This window comes from Scyliorhinus canicula, chromosome 4 (genome assembly GCF_902713615.1).
Source record: "Scyliorhinus canicula chromosome 4, sScyCan1.1, whole genome shotgun sequence".
Taxonomy (NCBI): Eukaryota; Metazoa; Chordata; class Chondrichthyes; order Carcharhiniformes; family Scyliorhinidae; genus Scyliorhinus; species Scyliorhinus canicula.
Genome location: NC_052149.1, coordinates 90,167,980 through 90,186,215, shown reverse-complemented (window position 1 = coordinate 90,186,215; position 18,236 = coordinate 90,167,980). Strand labels below are relative to the sequence as shown.

General features: G+C 44.9%; 1 protein-coding gene across 2 annotated transcripts in view; it reads right to left on the bottom strand.

The window, feature by feature from the left end:
• Window positions 1-18,236, bottom strand: part of dbt (dihydrolipoamide branched chain transacylase E2) — a 71,445-nt gene that overhangs the window by 32,233 nt on the left and 20,976 nt on the right. For both annotated transcript variants that reach the window (XM_038794762.1, XM_038794763.1), the window contains exon 4: window positions 6,602-6,783. In XM_038794762.1, the coding sequence (XP_038650690.1) occupies window positions 6,602-6,783 (182 nt within the window). The remainder of the gene's footprint in view (window positions 1-6,601; window positions 6,784-18,236) is intronic.

The following is an 18,236-nucleotide window of genomic DNA, read 5'->3' as shown; positions in this document are numbered from 1 at the left end:
ATTTCTTTAAGATCGGAAATTCTGTCTGATTCAGTTCCTCATTCTCAAACTGAATTTTCTAATCCATTTTTGCAATAAATTTTCATAGTTAGTGGCGCTTCTCAAGTATCCCCACCAAAGGAGAGGACAGGGAGAGCCAAGCTTGCTGAAATCCACACCCAACATTCACACAGCATACTTTTCTAACATTGGCCAATTGATTAACAATCAAGAGCAAAAATGACTGCCAATATTGACCATCCCTTCTTCATGGGGTTCAGATTATTTGCAGCATTATTACTACCACCACCCTATCTAAGATCGGCTAATTCAGCGATGATCATTATCAAACCTGGAACATTCTAAGTCAGTGTGGCGAACTATCATTCCTGTGAGGAAGAAGGATAAATATGGCAAATTTCACAATCCTTGGATAACGAGGGATATTGTAGGCCTCGTCAAAAAGAAAAAGGATGCATTTGTCAGGGCTAGAAGGCTGGGAACAGACGAAAGTCTGTGTGAAATATAAGGAAAGTAGGAAGGAACTTAAGCAAGAAATCAGGATGGCTAGAAGGGGTCACGAAATGTAATTGGCAAATAGGGTTAAGGAAAATCCCATGGCTTTTTACACGTACATAAAAAACAAGAGGGTAGCCAGGGAAAGGGTTGGCCCATTGAAGGATAGGCGAGGGGATCTATGTGTGGAGCCAGAGGAAATGGGTGAGGTACTAAATGAATACTTTGCATCAGTATTTTCACCAAAGAGAAGGAATTGATGGATGTTGAGTCTGGCGAAGGGTGTGTAGATAGCCTGGATCACATTGAGATTCAAAAAGACGAGTTGTTGGGCGTCTTAAAAAATATAAAGGTGGAAAAGTCCCCAGGGCCTGATGGGATCTACCCCAGAATTCTGAAGGAGGCAAGAGAGGAAATTGCTGAGGCTTTGACAGAAATCTTTGGATCCTCACTGTTTTCAGGTGATGTCCCGGAGGACTGGAGAATAGCCAATGTTGTTCCTTTGTTTAAGAAGGGTAGCAAGGATAATCCAGGGAAGTACAGGTCAGTGAGCCTTACGTCAGTGGTAGGGAAATTACTGGAGAGAATTCTTTGAGACAGGATCTACTCCCATTTGGAAGCAAGGGGTCGTATTATAGCGAGAGGCAGCATGGTTTTGTGAAGGGGAGGTTGCGTCTCACTAACTTGATAGAGTTTTTCAAAGAGGTCACAAAGATGATTAATGCAGGTAGGGCAGTGGATGTTGTCTATATGGACTTCAGTAAGGCCTTTGACAAGGTCCCTCATGGCAGACTGGTACAAAAAATGAAGTCACACAGGATCAGAGGTGAGCTGCGAGATGGATTCAGAACTGGTTAGGTCATAGAAGGCAGAGAGTAGCGATGGAAGGGTGCTTTTCTGATTGGAAGGCTGTGACGTGTGGCGTTCCGCAGGGATCAGTGCTGGGACCTTTGCTGTTCGTAGTATATATAAATTATTTGGAGGAAAATGTAACTGGTCTGATTAGTAAGTTTGCGGACGACACAAAAATTGGTGGAATTGCAGATAGCGATGAGGACTGTCAGAGGATACAGCATGATTTAGATCGTTTGGAGACCTGGATGGCAAGATGGCAGATGGAGTTTAATTCGGACAAATGTGAGGTGATGCATTTTGGAAGGTCTAAGACAGGTAGGGCATGTACAGTGAATGGTAGAACCCTCAAGAGTATTGACAGTCAGAGAGATCTATGTGTACAGGTCCACAGGTCACTGAAAGGGGCAACACAGGTGGAGAAAGTAGTCAAGAAGGCATACGGCATGCTAGCCTTCATTGGCCGGGGCATTGAGTATAAAAATTGGTAAGTCATGTTGCAGCTGTATAGAACCTTAGTTAGGCCACACTTGGGAGTATAGTATTCAATTCTGGTCGCCACACTACCTGAAGGATGTGGCGGCTTTAGAGAGGGTGCAGAAGAGATTTACCAGGATGTTGCCTGGTATGGAGGGCATTAGCTATGAGGAGAGGTTGAATAAACTTGGTTTGTTCTCACTGGAATGAAGGAGATTGAGGGGCAACCTGATAGAGGTCTACAAAATTATGAGGGGCATAGACAGAATGGATAGTCAGAGACTTTTTCCCAGGGTAGAGGGGTCAATTACTAGGGGGCATAGATTTAAGGTGCGAGGGGCAAGGTTTAGAGGAGATGTGTGAGGCAAATCTTTTCCACAGGTGCCTGGAACTCTTTGCCGGAGGAGGTGGTGGAAGCAGGGATGGTAGTGATGTTTAAGGGGCATCTTGACAAATACATGAATAGGATGGGAATAGAGGGATACGGACCCCAGAAGTGTAGAAGATTTTAGTTTAGACGGGCGGCATGGTCGGCACAGGCTTGGAGGGCCGAAGGGCCTGTTCCTGTGCTGTACTTTTCTTTGTTCTTCTTTGTTCTTTGAGCACATTTTATCACCAGCAGTTAGAGTAACATTTCATTTTCTGAACTGGAATAAAAATATTTTGATTCACACTGACCTAACTCATTGGATTTTGAGAATAAAATGTAGCCACTCAAGACATCTGACAAACTGAGGTTCATGGAATCGTACAGTGCAGAAAGATGCCATTCAGCTCAGAGACTTATGGAGGAACTGAAGAATTTAGATTGGGGGTGGCTGTTTGAGGGCAAATCAACATCTGACATGTGGGAGTCTGACATGTGACATGTCAAAAGACAGTTGATTAGAATTCAGGACCGGCATGTTCCTGTGAGGATGAAGGATAAGTATGGCAAGTTTCGGAAACCTTGGATAATGAAGGATATTGTGATACTAGTCAAAAAGAAAAAGGAAGCATTCGTACGGTCAAGAAGGCTGAGAACAGACAACTCTTGAAGAATATAAAGAAAGTAGGAAGGAGCTTAAGGAGTCAGGAGGGGTAAAGGGGGTGGGGGGGGGGTCATTAAACATCCTTGGCAAACAGGATTAAGAAGAATCCCAAGGCATTTTTTACATATATAAAGAGCAAGAGGGTAGCCAGGGAAAGGGTAGACCCAATCAAAGATCGAAGAGGGATCGAAGAGGGAATCTATGCCAGAGGAAATAGGCGAGGTACTAAATGAGTACTTTGCATCAGTATTCACCAACGAGAAGGACTTTGTGGATGATGAATCTAGGGACGGTGTGGATATAGTCTGGGACATGTCGATATCAAAAAGGTGTACTTAATAAGCATTAAAGTAGATAGGTCCCCAGGGCCTGGTGGAATCTATCCCAGAAGACTGAGGGAGGCAAGGGAAGAAATTGCTGGGGCCTTGACAGAAATCGCTGCATCCTCATTTGCAATAGGTGAGGTCCCAGAGAACTGGAGAATAGCCAATGTATTCCTTTGTTTGGGTAGCAGGGATAATCCGGGAAATTATAGGCCGGTGAGCCATGCGTCAGTGGTATGGAAATTATTGGGACAGGATTTACTCACAGTTGGAAACAAATTGACTTATTGGCGATAGGCAGCATGGTTTTATGAAGGGTAGGCCGTGTTTCACTAAGTTGATCGAGTCTTTTGAGGAAATGACTAAGATGATTGATGAAGGTGAGGCAGTGCATGTTGTCTACATGGACTTTAGTAAAGCCTTCAAGAAGGTCCCTCATGGCAGACTGGTACAAAAGGTGAAGTCACACGGGATCAGAGGTGAGCTGGAAAGATGGATACAGAACTGGTCATAGAAGACAGAGGGTGCGGTGGAAAGGTGCTTTTCTGAATTGAAGGCTGTGATTAGTGGTGTTACGCAGGGATCAGTGCTGGGACCTTCATTGATTTGGATGAAAATGTAGTTGGTCTGATTAGTACGTTTGCAGATGGCACAAAGATTGGTGGAGTTGCGGATTGTGAAGAGGATTGTCAGAGGATACAGCAGGATATAGATCGGTTTGAGACTTGGGCAGACTAATGGCAGATGGAGGTTAATCTGGACCAACATGAGGTAATGCATTTTGGAAGGTATAATACAGTAGGGAATTATACCGTAAATGGCGGAACACTTAATGATAATAATCGCTTATTGTCACAAGTAAGCTTCAATGAAGTTACTGTGAAAAGCCCCTAGTCGCCACATTCCGGCACCTGCTCGGGGAGGCCAGTACGGGAATTGAACCCACGCTGCTGGCTTTGTTCTGCATTACAAGCCAGCTGTTTAGCCTATTTTGCACATAGCCCACAAATACACTTAGGAGTATTGACAGGCAGAGATTTCTGTACAGGTGCAGAGATCACTGAACGTGGCAATGTAAGTGGGCTAAGGTAGTCAAGAAGGCATACGGCACGTTTGCCTTCATCGGTCGGGGCATTTGAGTATTAAAATTGGCAAGTGATGCTACAGCTGTTCAGAACCTTAGTTAGGCCACATTTGGAATATTGCATACAATTCTGGTCTCCACACTATCAGAAGGATGTGGATGCTTTGGAGAGAGTACAGAAACGGTTTACCAGGATGTTGCCTGGTCTAGTTAGGAGAGGTTGGATAAACACGGATTGTTTGCATTGGAACGGCGGAGGTTGAGGAGTGACCTGATAGAGATTTATAAAATTATGAGTATCATAGACAGAGTGGATAGTCAGACGCTTTTTTCCAGGGTGGATAAGTCAATTACTAGGAGTCATACGTTTAAGGTGCGTATGCTCAAAGCTCGTCATAACTTTGAATACCACTTATAAACTTCTCTGCTCCAAAAACAATACCAATTTATCTAGTCTCTCCACATTACTGAAGTTGCCCTTCCTAGTAACATTCTGGTTAATCTCTTTCATAAAATGTGGTGGCCATAACTGTAAATAATGCAATATGAGGAGGGGGAGGGGGCCATGATTCCAACCAGATTCCTCTTTAATAGCTTTTACTTTAACACAATTCAGAACCAACGCAAATTAAACATGAATTAATAGGCAAATGATACTTCAAATAAAAAGGTAAATTTTACTTCAAGTAGTTGATACAACAAATATATGTCTTATGTAATCACAAGCATTTGCATCACTCCCCACACAAATAATGTGGCACTACATAACTACACAGTCCCACAATATGCTAATCTTTACTCATGTAAGGTAGGTCAGGATTCCTATCCAACAACAGCTTTCACGTTAAAGTATCACACATACAATTATCATCAGCAAGACACTCTTTCCAGAGTTCCTTTTCAATCGACCAACTAATAACATCCCGGGTTTGGTCACTTCTGAGAAAACATCCATCTCTTTAGCATCTCTGAACTATTCACACAACCTTCCAGGTTTTAAACCCTTTTAGCACCATACTTCCAAGAGCTTCTGTTTGCTTTTCTGCCAAATAGAGAAATTATCTCTTTTTGAGAATACTTTTACTCTTTGCAAGAATTTTGTTCCTCTTTCTGTCTGCTTTCTCTTTTTGTCTGCATCTGTGTGCTGACTGTCTTCACCTTCCAGCTCCGCTGTTTTTAGCTCCCTTTTCTTAGCCAGCCACCTAGCTTCTTTCTTAACTTCCTTCCTTTTGATGCTGCTTCCAGGTCAAGTTTCAACTTGATCCTTTTACAATTGATAAGATATTCTTAAAAGTCTTCTTCAAACATTCTTCAAAAAGCAACTAAAGATTCCACAAACCTTTTAAATAAATCGCAAATTTTCCTTACTGGAATGCTTCTGGGTCTAAGGTCATCATACCAGTGATTTCATTCCGATTGTCTTCCTGCACCTAGTGGTGCACTAAGGCGCACTTCCATCTGTTTCTACTGCTATTAATTCCTGGAACAGGTCGCTCGTCTGTCGGCAAGGGCTTATAGCTTGAGCGACGCCATAGGTTACAGCTGGAGTGTGGCTGACCAAGTGTCGCTCCTGTTCTTACTGCCAGCAATTGGCATGTTTGGAAGGATTTTCAGGTTGACACTCAATGTGTTTAACTGCATTATGAATGCACCATCCTTGGCCAACAAGTCCTGGGGTGGGACTTAAACCAAGAGCTTCTGGCTGAGAGGCAGATACTCTACCCACTGCGCCACAAGACCTCCTTCCTATACCAGTGATTTACAAAGGATTAATTCTAGCCTCTTATGCATTTCCAATTTTAACTACACCACTGCCATAACTTCAGCTTCCTAGGTCCCAATATCTGGAATTCCCACCCCATACCTCTCTGCTACTCACCTTACTTTCCTCAAGACATTTCTTAAAACCTACCCTTTGACCTGATATTGCCGTACGTGGCTTGGTGTCATACTTAGTTTTATAATGCTCCTGTAAACACCTTGGGATGCTTCGTTATGTTAAGTGTGCTATATATGGTGGCGATGTTATTTAGCAAAACCTCCTTGTTTTTGCATGCTTTGTCTAGATTTATAAAGCAAAGGAATTAACATGTTTTGTTAACTTGGCCTGCCACCTTCAAAGATTTGTGAATATGAATTGATCTCCCTATTTTTGCACCACTTTTTAAATTTTCCATTTTGTTTATATTGGCTCTCGTCATTCATTCTTACAAAAGTGTAGGTACCATGCACATTTTATTGAAATGAGGCATTTTTACAAATATTTAGGGATGATAATGTCTGACGTCCAATACCCCCCCCCCCCCTCCAAAACAGATTAGTTCTCAAGTTTGCTGTACCTCTTACAGCTTCTGTTTCTATATCAACGAGCGGTTTGCCCACATAAGCAATGTCATCCACGCTATAATAGATTTTTCGAATCACACCATCATATCGGCTCGTTATTGTAACTGATGCTTTGTCACTCTGAACTTCACAGATGCTGTCAAACTGCGATACTGTGTCTCCCACATTCACGTACCTGTAGAAACAAAAAAGCCACCTTATATTTCTGAAATAAACATCAAGAACAAAATACAAGTATAACGTGGAGGTCTTCATAAAGCAGCTCAAGATGAAAAGGCATTTTCCTGTCAAAAACAAATTTAGAAACACAACTTGCATTTTTATAGCACTTTTACAGCAGTACTTCAAGGAATCGCTTCTAATAATCTGCTGATCACCCAAGTACAAACAACTAATTATAAATATATAGAATCGACAAACTTAGGGACAACACAGTGGCGCAGTAGTTAGCTCTGCTGCCTTGCGCCGTGGAGGACTGGGTTAGATCTCGGCCTCGGGTCACTGTCCATGTGGAGTTTGCACATTCTCCCCGTGTCAACACGAGTCTCACCCCCACAACTCAAAAAGATGTGAGGGTAGGTGAATTAGTCATGCTAAATTGCCACTTAATTGGAAAAAAAAGAATTGGGTACTCTAAATTATATATTTTTTAAATCGACAAATTTGATCCTTCAACATGCTCAACCAGCTCTGTATTGAATTTGCTTAAGCAGCAAGGACACTGCAAATGGCTGTAGTCATGTTAGGGAAAGAGAAAAAAAACTACTTTGGAGTGGATTGCAGGAAATGCAAAATTGAGGACCTCATCGCTATACAAAACAGAATTTGGCTGTGATCATCTAGTTCGGAATAATCTACCGAAATATAATACCTGCACTCACCAAGTTATTAACCATGGCCATGCCTATGGAAGTATACAACCAAAAGTATCAGTCCTTCAGAACGGACAAGGAGGTGGGACAATTGGTAGGAAAAGAGTAAATTGAAAATCTTCCAATCCCAACCTTCATTAGCCTGTAAAGAATTAACAAATTTGCATTCATATAGCACCTGACAAATATCCCAAAGTGCTTCAAAGGCAATGAGTTACGTATGAGACAACAATGTCCAACCATCATCAGAGTTCATAAGTGAGTCAGATCAATCATGGATTTGGGCAGCACGGTAGCGCAGTGGTTAGCATTGCTGCCGCATGGCACCGAGGACCCAGGTTTAATCCCAGCCCCGCATCACTGTCCGTGTGGAGTTTGCACTTTTGCCGTGTCTGCATGGGTCTCATCCCCACAACCCAAAATGATGAGCAGGGTACGTGGATTGGCCACGCTAAATTGCCCTTTAATTGAAATAAATGAATTGGGTGCTCTAAATTTTAAAAATAAGATCAATCATGGATTTAATTTTTAAATGCATGTTGTAATTTTGCCCTGGTACTTACTCCAGAGACAACAACTTTCCTACATCTATTACTTTAAGAGTAAAATTAACATAATCCGTAGTGCATTGCTTCCTCCCTGCATCTTTCCAAATTGCATGAGTTTCTCCTCCCATCCTCAATCGTGTAGCATTTCCCGAGAAAGAGTGAGAGCAAGTAATCTCCATTCATTTTTACCAATACCATAGTGCAACAAGGACAGCTCTAGTTTTATCTACTCTGTAGGGAAATGCCTACCCTCCAAACACACAGAGACAGCTTAGATTGTTCCCCTTCCCACTATTCACCCCTTTGCCATTTCTGTGGAAGTTAATGGACTCCTCACTAACCAGAAGAATTTATGATTAGCAGGAAAGTTGATACTCTACCGTGAGTTGTGAGCCCAGGACCCTCCCCAGCTGTGGAATTATTGCCTGCTAAATTTGTGGTTGAGAATAAAAGAAATGGTTAAAATAGCTGTACACTTATTTAGCACCTGAAATAGACAGAAACGTTGTGTAAGCTATTTAAATAACCATACAATTTATTTACAAATCTATGGTCACTGAAACCAACCAGGACCCCATAACAGTGACCAACTTCCTAACCCCAACAAATGCTGATAGCACCCAGGAATTAATCCACTAATGAGCCAAACCTTACATTCCACCTCACCTAGTTAAAACCCATGGCTCCCCTCTTCACTTTTCCAGTGATTTTATCAACCTTTCCACATTAGATCACTTGATCTCTAAGGTAGGCAGCACTGTTGCCAACATGGATACCCCAGGCCTAACATTGGTATTGTGTTCTGTGGGAATAAGCTGAGAGTGGAAGCAAGACAAATGAGGATGAAAAGACAGGACAGAGGCAATGATAACAGATGATGAAATGCAGAAGACATCGAAAATGGGTGGTGAACAGGCACGATGCAACAGTGTTGGAACACCTGGTCCCTTAATGTTGTTTGCAGCAACTGGCCTGTACCCTGGCTAAATATCTCGACTCTCCTGACCCCTTTCCCCATTCCCTCAAGCCCCACAAAATCGCATCCAACCCACAAACAGATGGATCGGCCATGCTAAAATTGTTCCCTAGTGTCAAAAAGATGTGCAGGTTAGGTGGGGTTACAAAGTTAAGGGGATAGGGCGGGGGAGTGGGCCTAGGTAGGCTTCTCTTTCATGTAGTCGGCACAAACTCAATGGCTGTATGGCCTCCTTTTGCACTGTATGGATTCTAAGATGAGGCTGACTGGAACCCCTCCTGCCCAAGTGCCACCTGAAAATGCGACTTTCAAATGTCTAACAAGTGCTCCACCCGCTTCACTGGAAAAGGCACGGGAAAGAGGACAGCAAAGCAGTTAATTACAGAGGGGAGACGGAGAGGGGAGAGTGAAAACCAGCAATATAAAACAGGGACAAGTCAAGAGAGGCTTCATGTTTTGACTTAACTGTGAGCAACATCACAACATCCCAGTCACTGTTTGTTAGTATCTCTGCAGTCTTGGCCACTACCTTTGAAACCTCCAACTCTACTTTACAATGCATGCCCTCCATTTCAAATGGTGGCCTCTACCCTCCATGATTTGTTTGACCTTCAGTGACAGGGCCTTTAGCTGCCATGGCTTTATGCTTTCCTCTCTAAAAGCCTCAACCTTGTCATCTCTCGGTCTGCTTACAAAAATCTCAAACCTCTCAGAGGAAAGGTTACTGAACTGAAAATTTAACTCTGTTTCTCTCGTCACCATTGCTGCCAGACTGGAGTACTGCCAACATTTTTTGTTTCAAACTTCTCTATTGCTCGTGCATTCAATGAATGTATCCAACGTTTCTCTTTTTTGGCATGCATTTATTCAGTTAAGTACCTTGGGATATTTACTGCATGAAAAGGCCTATGCAATTCCAGGTTACCATTGTGATGTAGAACTGAGCCTTAAATCCAGGTAGGTTGGAGGTTTGATTTCCATTCTGTGCTGATATGACTTTTAATCATAGTATCAATTACCCAATAGCTGATTTCAACAGCCAATGACACAATAAACTGAATTCTGATGCAAAAAGAACAACTCTGGGTAACAGATGAGAGCAGAGATGGACTCAGCGGTGATACTCTCACCAGCCTGCCAACACCATCTAGATTCAAACATTTGAGTGAGGTACTAGGATGTAGCAGGACACTTGAGCAACTACACCAAACTGCTATCAGTGCCTTCAGAAGAAGGGGAATGAAAGTCTGCCACATTAACAAATTAATTTGGTTTGCTGATTACCAAATCAAAAGATCATCCATGATCAAAAGCCCTGGTTATATTTAAACAACCAAAACTGTGCAAAGCTCTGTTGAGTTAACACTTATAGCACCACCTAGTGACACCCAAATCAATATCTATGTATCTAGAACAGGGGTGGGCAAACTTTTCCGTGCAAGGGCCACATTCAGGAATTCACAATTTTAAAGGGCCGCATGTTATATGAAGTGAAATAATTAATATTTTAAATAGCCAAAATAAAAGGTCTTTAAAGAAAAAAAAGCACATTTATTTGAAAAACAAAGTAACTCAGTAAGTAACAGAACAATGTCAATGAGAATGATGCATCTGACTGCAGTCATTTACCAGTTTGTTGAAATCAGGTGTCAAGTTGCTTGTGCTGATCCTTAACACTGACAAAAGCACAGCCTAGCCGAGTCAACGATAAAAACGCGCGTAGTGGGGTGGATGAGTGGGGCTGCCTTATTGGTCGGCTTAGTTGGGTGTGCGACCAATAGGAGTCCAGGTTACAAACAATAATAAGGCTTATTGTTTGTAACCTGGACTCCTATTGGTCGCACACCCAACTAAACCGACCAATGAGACAGCCCCACTCATCCACCCCACTACGCGCGTTTTTATGCGGCCCGTCAATGAGGTGCCCGGAATCATAACCGGCATTTTTGAAAAGCCGCCGGGGAAAAGCCGCTGAAGTAAATGCGCTTATTGAATAAGCGCATTTACTTCAGCGGCTTTTCCCCGGCGGCTTTTCAAAAATGCCGGTTATGATTCCGGGCACCTCATTGGCGGGCCGCATAAAAACCATTGTCGGGCCGCATGCGGCCCGTAGTTTGCCCACCCCTGATCTAGAAGATGTTGATAGCATGTTATTTCTAAGAAATGCAATGAAGCAACTGTTTAAATTGTGCATTTATCTTTATAACAGGACCAGCCGACCAATGATCTGCCACAGGGGTGAGCATAACAGTGCTGCACCAAATCCTGGAAGGTCATTTCTGTCAAAGACATAATACAGCTAGTGCAGCATCAACATTGAGGAATTAAGTAGGATGCTCACCAGCAAATGACCCCAACCTACAACACCTGGGAGTCATTCTGGACAGGACTCTTATGTAACAGCCTCAACTCTTCACCACCAGCTCAAAAGTAAAATCCAGCATGAAACTGGTCCAGAAACTCAGATGAATGTTATGGGGGTATATTTAGAACACTTTGCACCACAAAAGTCTACACTGCTGTAGAATACTGCTCAACCTCATGGTCCTGCAACGACCACACAAAGATTGTGAATATGCAGCTAAATGCTGCTACGAGGACAATGCTAAGTCCACTCCTGGTGCTGTATCATATTGTCCGACCTAGCATTCACCATTGATCCCATTTGTCCTCGAGAAATGAACAAGTCATAAGCAACACTAGCCTTCCCATTCACGAAGAATTGAAAAATCTACCAAGTGCTTAAAACTGCATCTGCCGTTCTGTGAAACAACAACTAATATTCATGCTGTTGGTATCAATCCAGTATCTAGATGGATAGAATCATGGGTATTTATGCTGAATGTATCCCGACATCATCTAACTGGTTTAATAGTGAAGATACTGGCTTCAATCTCACTTTAACAGCGCTCAACTGAATCTGCACTGGGCATAGATGTGGCAACCTGCTTCATAAGTGAAAGAGAAAGGACAACCTGATTTGTGTTTGTGGCCATGAATCCCAGACCAAGGAACACATCATATCAACCTGGCCACTAAAATTAGTTTCAACAGGTTCCTCATTTCTCAACCGAGCATTTCAGGACGCCACTGAATAAGCAGAAAATGAGACATCCTATTATATAAGCTTTTCCTGTCGTACAAAAGTAGTAGTTACACTTTTCAGCCAATTAAAGGAATTTTCACAGTGGGGGCAAGCTTCAGGTATTTGGGCATTCAGGTGGCGCAGGGGGTGGGAGCAGCTGCACAAGCTGAATTTAGCTCGGCTGGTGGAGCAAATGAAGGGAGATTTTAGGAGGTAGGATGTGCTCCCACTGTCGTTGGCGGGACAGGTGCAGTCTGTGAAGATGACGGTTCTCCAGAGGTTCTTATTTGTGTTCCAGAATATTCCGATCTTTATTCCAAAGGCTTTTTTAGGAGGGTTAATACACTGGTTTTGGGGTTTGTCTGCATGAAGTGGATAGTGGGGGAGCAGTTGGCATGGGAGCGGATGGAGGCAGCCTCTTGTAAGGACTCTATCTTGGGGGCACCATTGACGGTGCCTCTGCCGTTCTCGCCGGCCAGATACCCCATACGCTCAGTAGTAAGGGCAGCCCTGAGGGTGTGGTGACAGTGGCACCAAAGGCTGGAAGGGACCTCGGTATGGGCACCGATCTGCAGGAATCATTGATTTGCTACGCAGGAGCTGGACGCAAGGTTTTGGGGGTGTCGATGGGTGGGGATTGGGGACCTATTCATTAGGGGCAGCTTCTCGAGTTTGATGGGGTTGGTGGAGGAATGGGTTCCGGTATTTGCAGGCGAGGGGTTTTATTAGAAAGCAGGTGCCGAACTTTCCCGACCTGCCACACCCGGGGCTGCAGGACAAGGTGGTGTCAAAAACAGGGATGGGTGAGGGCAGAGTGTCGGAAATCTGTAAAGAGCTAATGGATTGAGAGGGAGCCCCAATAGGGGTAGTGAAGCGTAAGTGGGAGGAAGAGCTGGGAAGGGAATTGGAGGCTGGGTTGTGGGAGGAGGCTGAGGAGGGTGAACGCATCCTCTTCATGTGCGAGGTTTAGCCTTATTCATTTCAAGATAGTCCACAGGGCACATATGACTGTGGCCAGGTTGAGTAGATTTTTTTTAAGGGGTGGAGGATAGGTGTGGGCAGTGCGCGGTTGAGCCCGTGAATCATGTCCACATGTTTTGGGCCTGTCCGAAGCTGGAAGGATTCTGACGGGGGGTTCCTGACATTGTGTCTTAGGTGTTGGGGGTGAAGGTGGTCCCGAGTCCAGAAGTGGCAATCTTTGCAGGGTTAGAAGACCTGGGAGTCCAGTGGGCAAGAGAGGCCGACGTCTTGACCTTTGCCACCCTGGTAGCCCGGAGACAGAGATATATACATAACATATATATCTCCTCCTTAAATAGAGGAAATATGATCCTTAATAGAAAAATACTCAGCACAAGTGACAGTGAATAATCACAACCACTAGAAATCTTACTAATATTTTTACATATGTATTAGGAAGTTTGTCAAGATATTTTGTTCGGATACCTGATCCAACAAGTTTCCCTCAATCAACACCAAAAACATTACTGCACTCCAAAAGTACTTCATTGGCGATAAAGCTGTTTTTTTAGTTTATAGATTTAGAGTACCCAATTCTTTTTTTTCCCCAATCAAGGGGTAAGTTAGCGTGACCAAGCCACCTACTCTGCACATCTTTTGGGTTTGTAGCCACCGAAGTTGGCCACTGCCCAACATAAAATGGAGAATTGAAATGCATGCAGGGAAAATTGGACAATGTCAGAAAGACAAGCAGGCTGCAGAATCTCTCTGTGTATTCTGCCTGCGAAGAAACCAGACAGCATTGAAACTAACAAGTTTGCATACTAATTGAGCGATTCCCGGTGATTCCCAGGCACAATGGACACAATCGAGAATAACAAAGGTCAAGCCAGAATCTTAGGCGCCAGCAGGAGTCCCGGACAATAAGTTACAAACAGCCCCAAGAACCGCCCAGCGATCGGGAAACAGCCTCAGTATTGGGGAATTCAAACCAATCGATTGGTATGAGGTCCAATCGATTGCAAGCATGTATAGAGTCCGCCAAGATGGGCGCAAATCCCCTGTGACCTATAAAGGACAGATCCCAAGTTCGCTCTCTCTCTTAGCCGGCCCTTCCAGCAGAACACCTTTGCAGCAGGTCTCTAAGAACTTGAACGTGAGAAGGAGAGGCCTGGCCAACAGCTACACCGACAAGTAAGTGTCAACCAACGCACGCTACGAGAATAGACACTCCTGACCCCTTATCCCGCACCAACTGGGAAGCCTGCAGTCTCAGGACAGAACAAGAGGCCATTGTTCCCTGATCCAGTGTGTTCCCTTATGGAAGATAAGTATTGGCTATAGTGGTAGGAATAGTTTAGTCCGTTAGTATTAGTTGCATGAGTATCGATTTACTGTGTAATAATAAATGTGTTTGATTGAACCTTACTAACTGGTGTATTGAGTCATTGATCTGAACTTGAACTTAAACCTCGTGGCGGTATCATAAAGATACCTGGCGACTCTAGAGCTAAGGAATAAAACAGAGCCAATTGAGTGTAAAGCACACTCACCAGAACGAGCAACATTTAGTGGCGAACTCTGACGGGACTCGACTAGAAGTGGCTCCCCCCACTCCGAGAGAACCCAGCAATTTGAATCAGAAATCCAATTGGGAAAAGGAAAAAACACAAGTGTTCAAGTAGTTCACATCAATCCTCATAATTCGGAAGTGTGTTTTTGCATGCGTAACTAACAGGGTTATAAGGTAAAACCGAGAGATTTTGTTGCGAAAAACTGTAGGGAGTTTATACTTCGGAAATTAGCGAAAGCCGTACCTGTATTTTATATCACCACCTTAGCATCCCTTGTTCTAAATTTAAGAGAGAGCATTAAAATAGGAGAGATGGCCATGCAGGCAATGGAACGCCTCATGCACCCCCAGGAATTCGTGGTCGCAGCGACCAGCAGCAGAGTAGGAACGTGTCCCGTTTGGGAACAAGAGATCAGAAAGTACCTCAAAGGGAAAGGATGGCCCCTTTGGAGCGAATTCTGTTCGAATGAGGAAACAGGTCCCGGGAGTATAGGACATACTTGATGGGAGGACCTGAGCGCAATTCACAAAAGGAATCTAGGAAAAGCAGGTAAGCCGATGGCAATCGTGTCCTGCTTGGCACAATTGCGAGGCACAGAGGAGGTCGTCAGGACACTCCGCGCAGATTTAGAAAAGAGAAACAGAATGAGTAAAGTGGATGTCAGTGACATAGAAAGAGAGAATATGGAGTTCAGAAGGAGGCTTGCAGCAAAAGATGTAGAGGTGGATGATGGCAAGAGGGCACACTAGTCTTGTCTGGCGTACTTAAGCAGCTCCCAAACACAATATGAAAAGGCCTATCAGGATATGCAGCACGCAGTCTTGATAAGAGTGGAAACCAAGAAGCAGGTAGAGGCTTTGCTAAAGCAATGCAGCAACCTGAAGGCAGCTTTACGAGCACTCCATGCTGCCACCATTGAGCAAAGACAAAGCTCGGTAGACCATGCAAAGTGTAGAAAGCAGATTGCGGAACTGCAATCTCTGCTTTCAGTGCAGAATGGCTTCCAAGATACTTTTGGGAAGCAACTAGATGAGGAAGGCGGCCCCGATTGGCAGGAATTGCAGGATACAGCCCAGCGATATGTTCAGGGAACATGTGCGCTAGAAATGCAGCAGAAGAGGAAAGCGCCCCAACCCCCCACAGAACAGATAGCACCAGCACCAATGAACCCAGTCACCACCCAAAGGAAAGCAACCGTAGACGGCGCACCCGAGATCACTTATACCACCCCCTTAACCATGACCCAATTATGGGACGCATGCGAGAAAGTCACACCGTTCCTCCCTACTTCAGACCCCCACCATTTCTTTGTGAAGGTAAAACAGCAGGCGACCATGTACGGCCTGGATGAAAGAGAGCATGTTAAGCTCACGGTTTTGTGTTTAGATACGTCCTTGGTAGCAGCCCTTCCTGACCCACAGAACGTTGGAGGAGGAACCCTAGAGCAAATGCATACAGCAATACTGGATGCAATCGGGTATAATAGAGGAGACCCCGTAGAAGGCCTGAACCGATGTAGGCAGAAAAACACCGAGCACCCCACAGTGTTTGCAGGACGACTGTGGAATCACTTTACTGCAGTTTTTGGAGACTTAGAACGCGCTCGTTTGGCCCCAGATAACATGGCCAAATGGACCCGCACCCTTATCTCCCACGCCATAGAGGCAGGACAGAAAGCCTGCTCTAACTATGACCCCACAGAAGAGGCCCATAATGAAAAGTGGGTACTTAAGAGATTGTCCCGCGTTTGGGAGCAATCTGTTCATGGCAAAGCAACATTTAAGAAGCCCGAGGAGGCTCAAGCTGATGTAGACATTCAGGCAGTAAGAGCACACCAAAACCCCGCATGGGTAAATGAGGGACAGAACAGCCCCCCACAGAAGTCGCAGGAGTGCTATAACTGTGGACAACTGGGACACTTTGCACGGGAGTGCAATGCCCCACAGAAATCGCAGAGAGGCCCACAGACCGGCACTCTGAACCGCAATAGGTCCAAGCCTATACATAGCGTCAGCACCGTTCAAGGTGATATGAACGGCACGGACTGACGGTGTTCGGGCTCCCCCACCTGGGGCTGTGACACCCTTTGGGACAGGTCCGGATGACTGGTAGTCACAGCGAAGGTACGGGGACAGCCCATAGAATTACTCTGGGACACAGGTCCCACACGACCATAAATTCCTCCACTATGTACCAAAAGGACACGTGGCCCACTACAGCCACAATCACACTCAGCGGCTTTACAGGCCACTCACAGCAGGGACACATTACAGATCCTGTACCCATTCAGCTAGGGACCATTACCACCAGACACCTCATTGTTTTAGTGGATTTGCCCCACACAGCAGAACACATACTCGGCATCGATTTTATGAATGCCCACAGCCTGTCGTTCGACCCAGTCAATCAGTGTGTCTGGCGAATGGCAAGATCAGAAAGAGCCCCCGCAACGCTCACAGTAGGCGAGTATGAAAACAGGATTAGCGCAGTCGGAGAGTATTGCTTTGATCCGACCACGCTCAGCACGGACAAACAGGTTAGGGCAGTTTTGAAAGACAACAGAACAGCATTTGCCAGTCACAGGCACGACTGCGGCAGAATGACTGGATCGGTTCAAATGACAGGACCTGACCCTAGACCACAACGACAATACAGATTTCCCCAGGAAGCAGAGGGAGAAATCGCTACAGTAATAGAGAGCTTATTAGAGCAAGGCGTACTCCGATCAGTAGCCTCAACTAATAATGCACCGATTTGGCCAGTGAGGAAGCCCGAAGGATCATGGCGTCTCACCATCGATTATCGGGAACTCAATAAAGTCACCCCCGCAGTAGCCCCCACGGGAGCCACAAGTCCCGAGACCATGCTCAAACAGGGACTCAACTCCAAGTACTTTACGGTTTTGGACAATAGCAACGGCTTCTGGTCCATCCCATTGGCGAGAATTGACTTGATCATCAAATTGCCCCTTCCCCAAAATGTTTCAGCCCTCCGGTTATTTTTAGGACTGGTTGGCTACTGTTGGAACCACATTGACGGTTTTGCGACAAAGGCAGCATCCCTTTCAGACCTCCTTAAGAAAGGAGCCCCTTGGGAATGGCTTCCGCAGCATACAGATGCTGTGGACGATTTAAAAAGTGCCCTTAGCGCAGCCCCTGCACTCCAAGTTCCAGACCCGCTTTCCCCCTATGCAATTGAGGTAGCAAGCACAGATCTGACCCTCTCGGCCGTGCTCCTTCAGGAATGGCACGAGCAGCTACGACCAGTGGCTTATGCCTCCAGACTTTTAGGTCCAGTAGAGCAAGGATTTTCAGCCTGCGAAAGGCACCTGGTCAGTATTCTGGGCAGTACAGTACTTTTTGTACATTACCGGACTCAACCCCATAACGATTCTGACCGAACACACCCCCACACAGCTTCTATTAGACGGACGACTGAAGGACGGTTCAGTTAGTCACATCAGAGCAGCTAGGTGGACTCTTCTACTGCAAGGACGGGACATCACTGTGAAACGCACTAAGACACACACCTTTCTAGCCGACACCCTCCATTACCCAGGAACACCCCATGAGTGTGAGATAATATCCCCCACTCACAATACAGGACCCTTCAT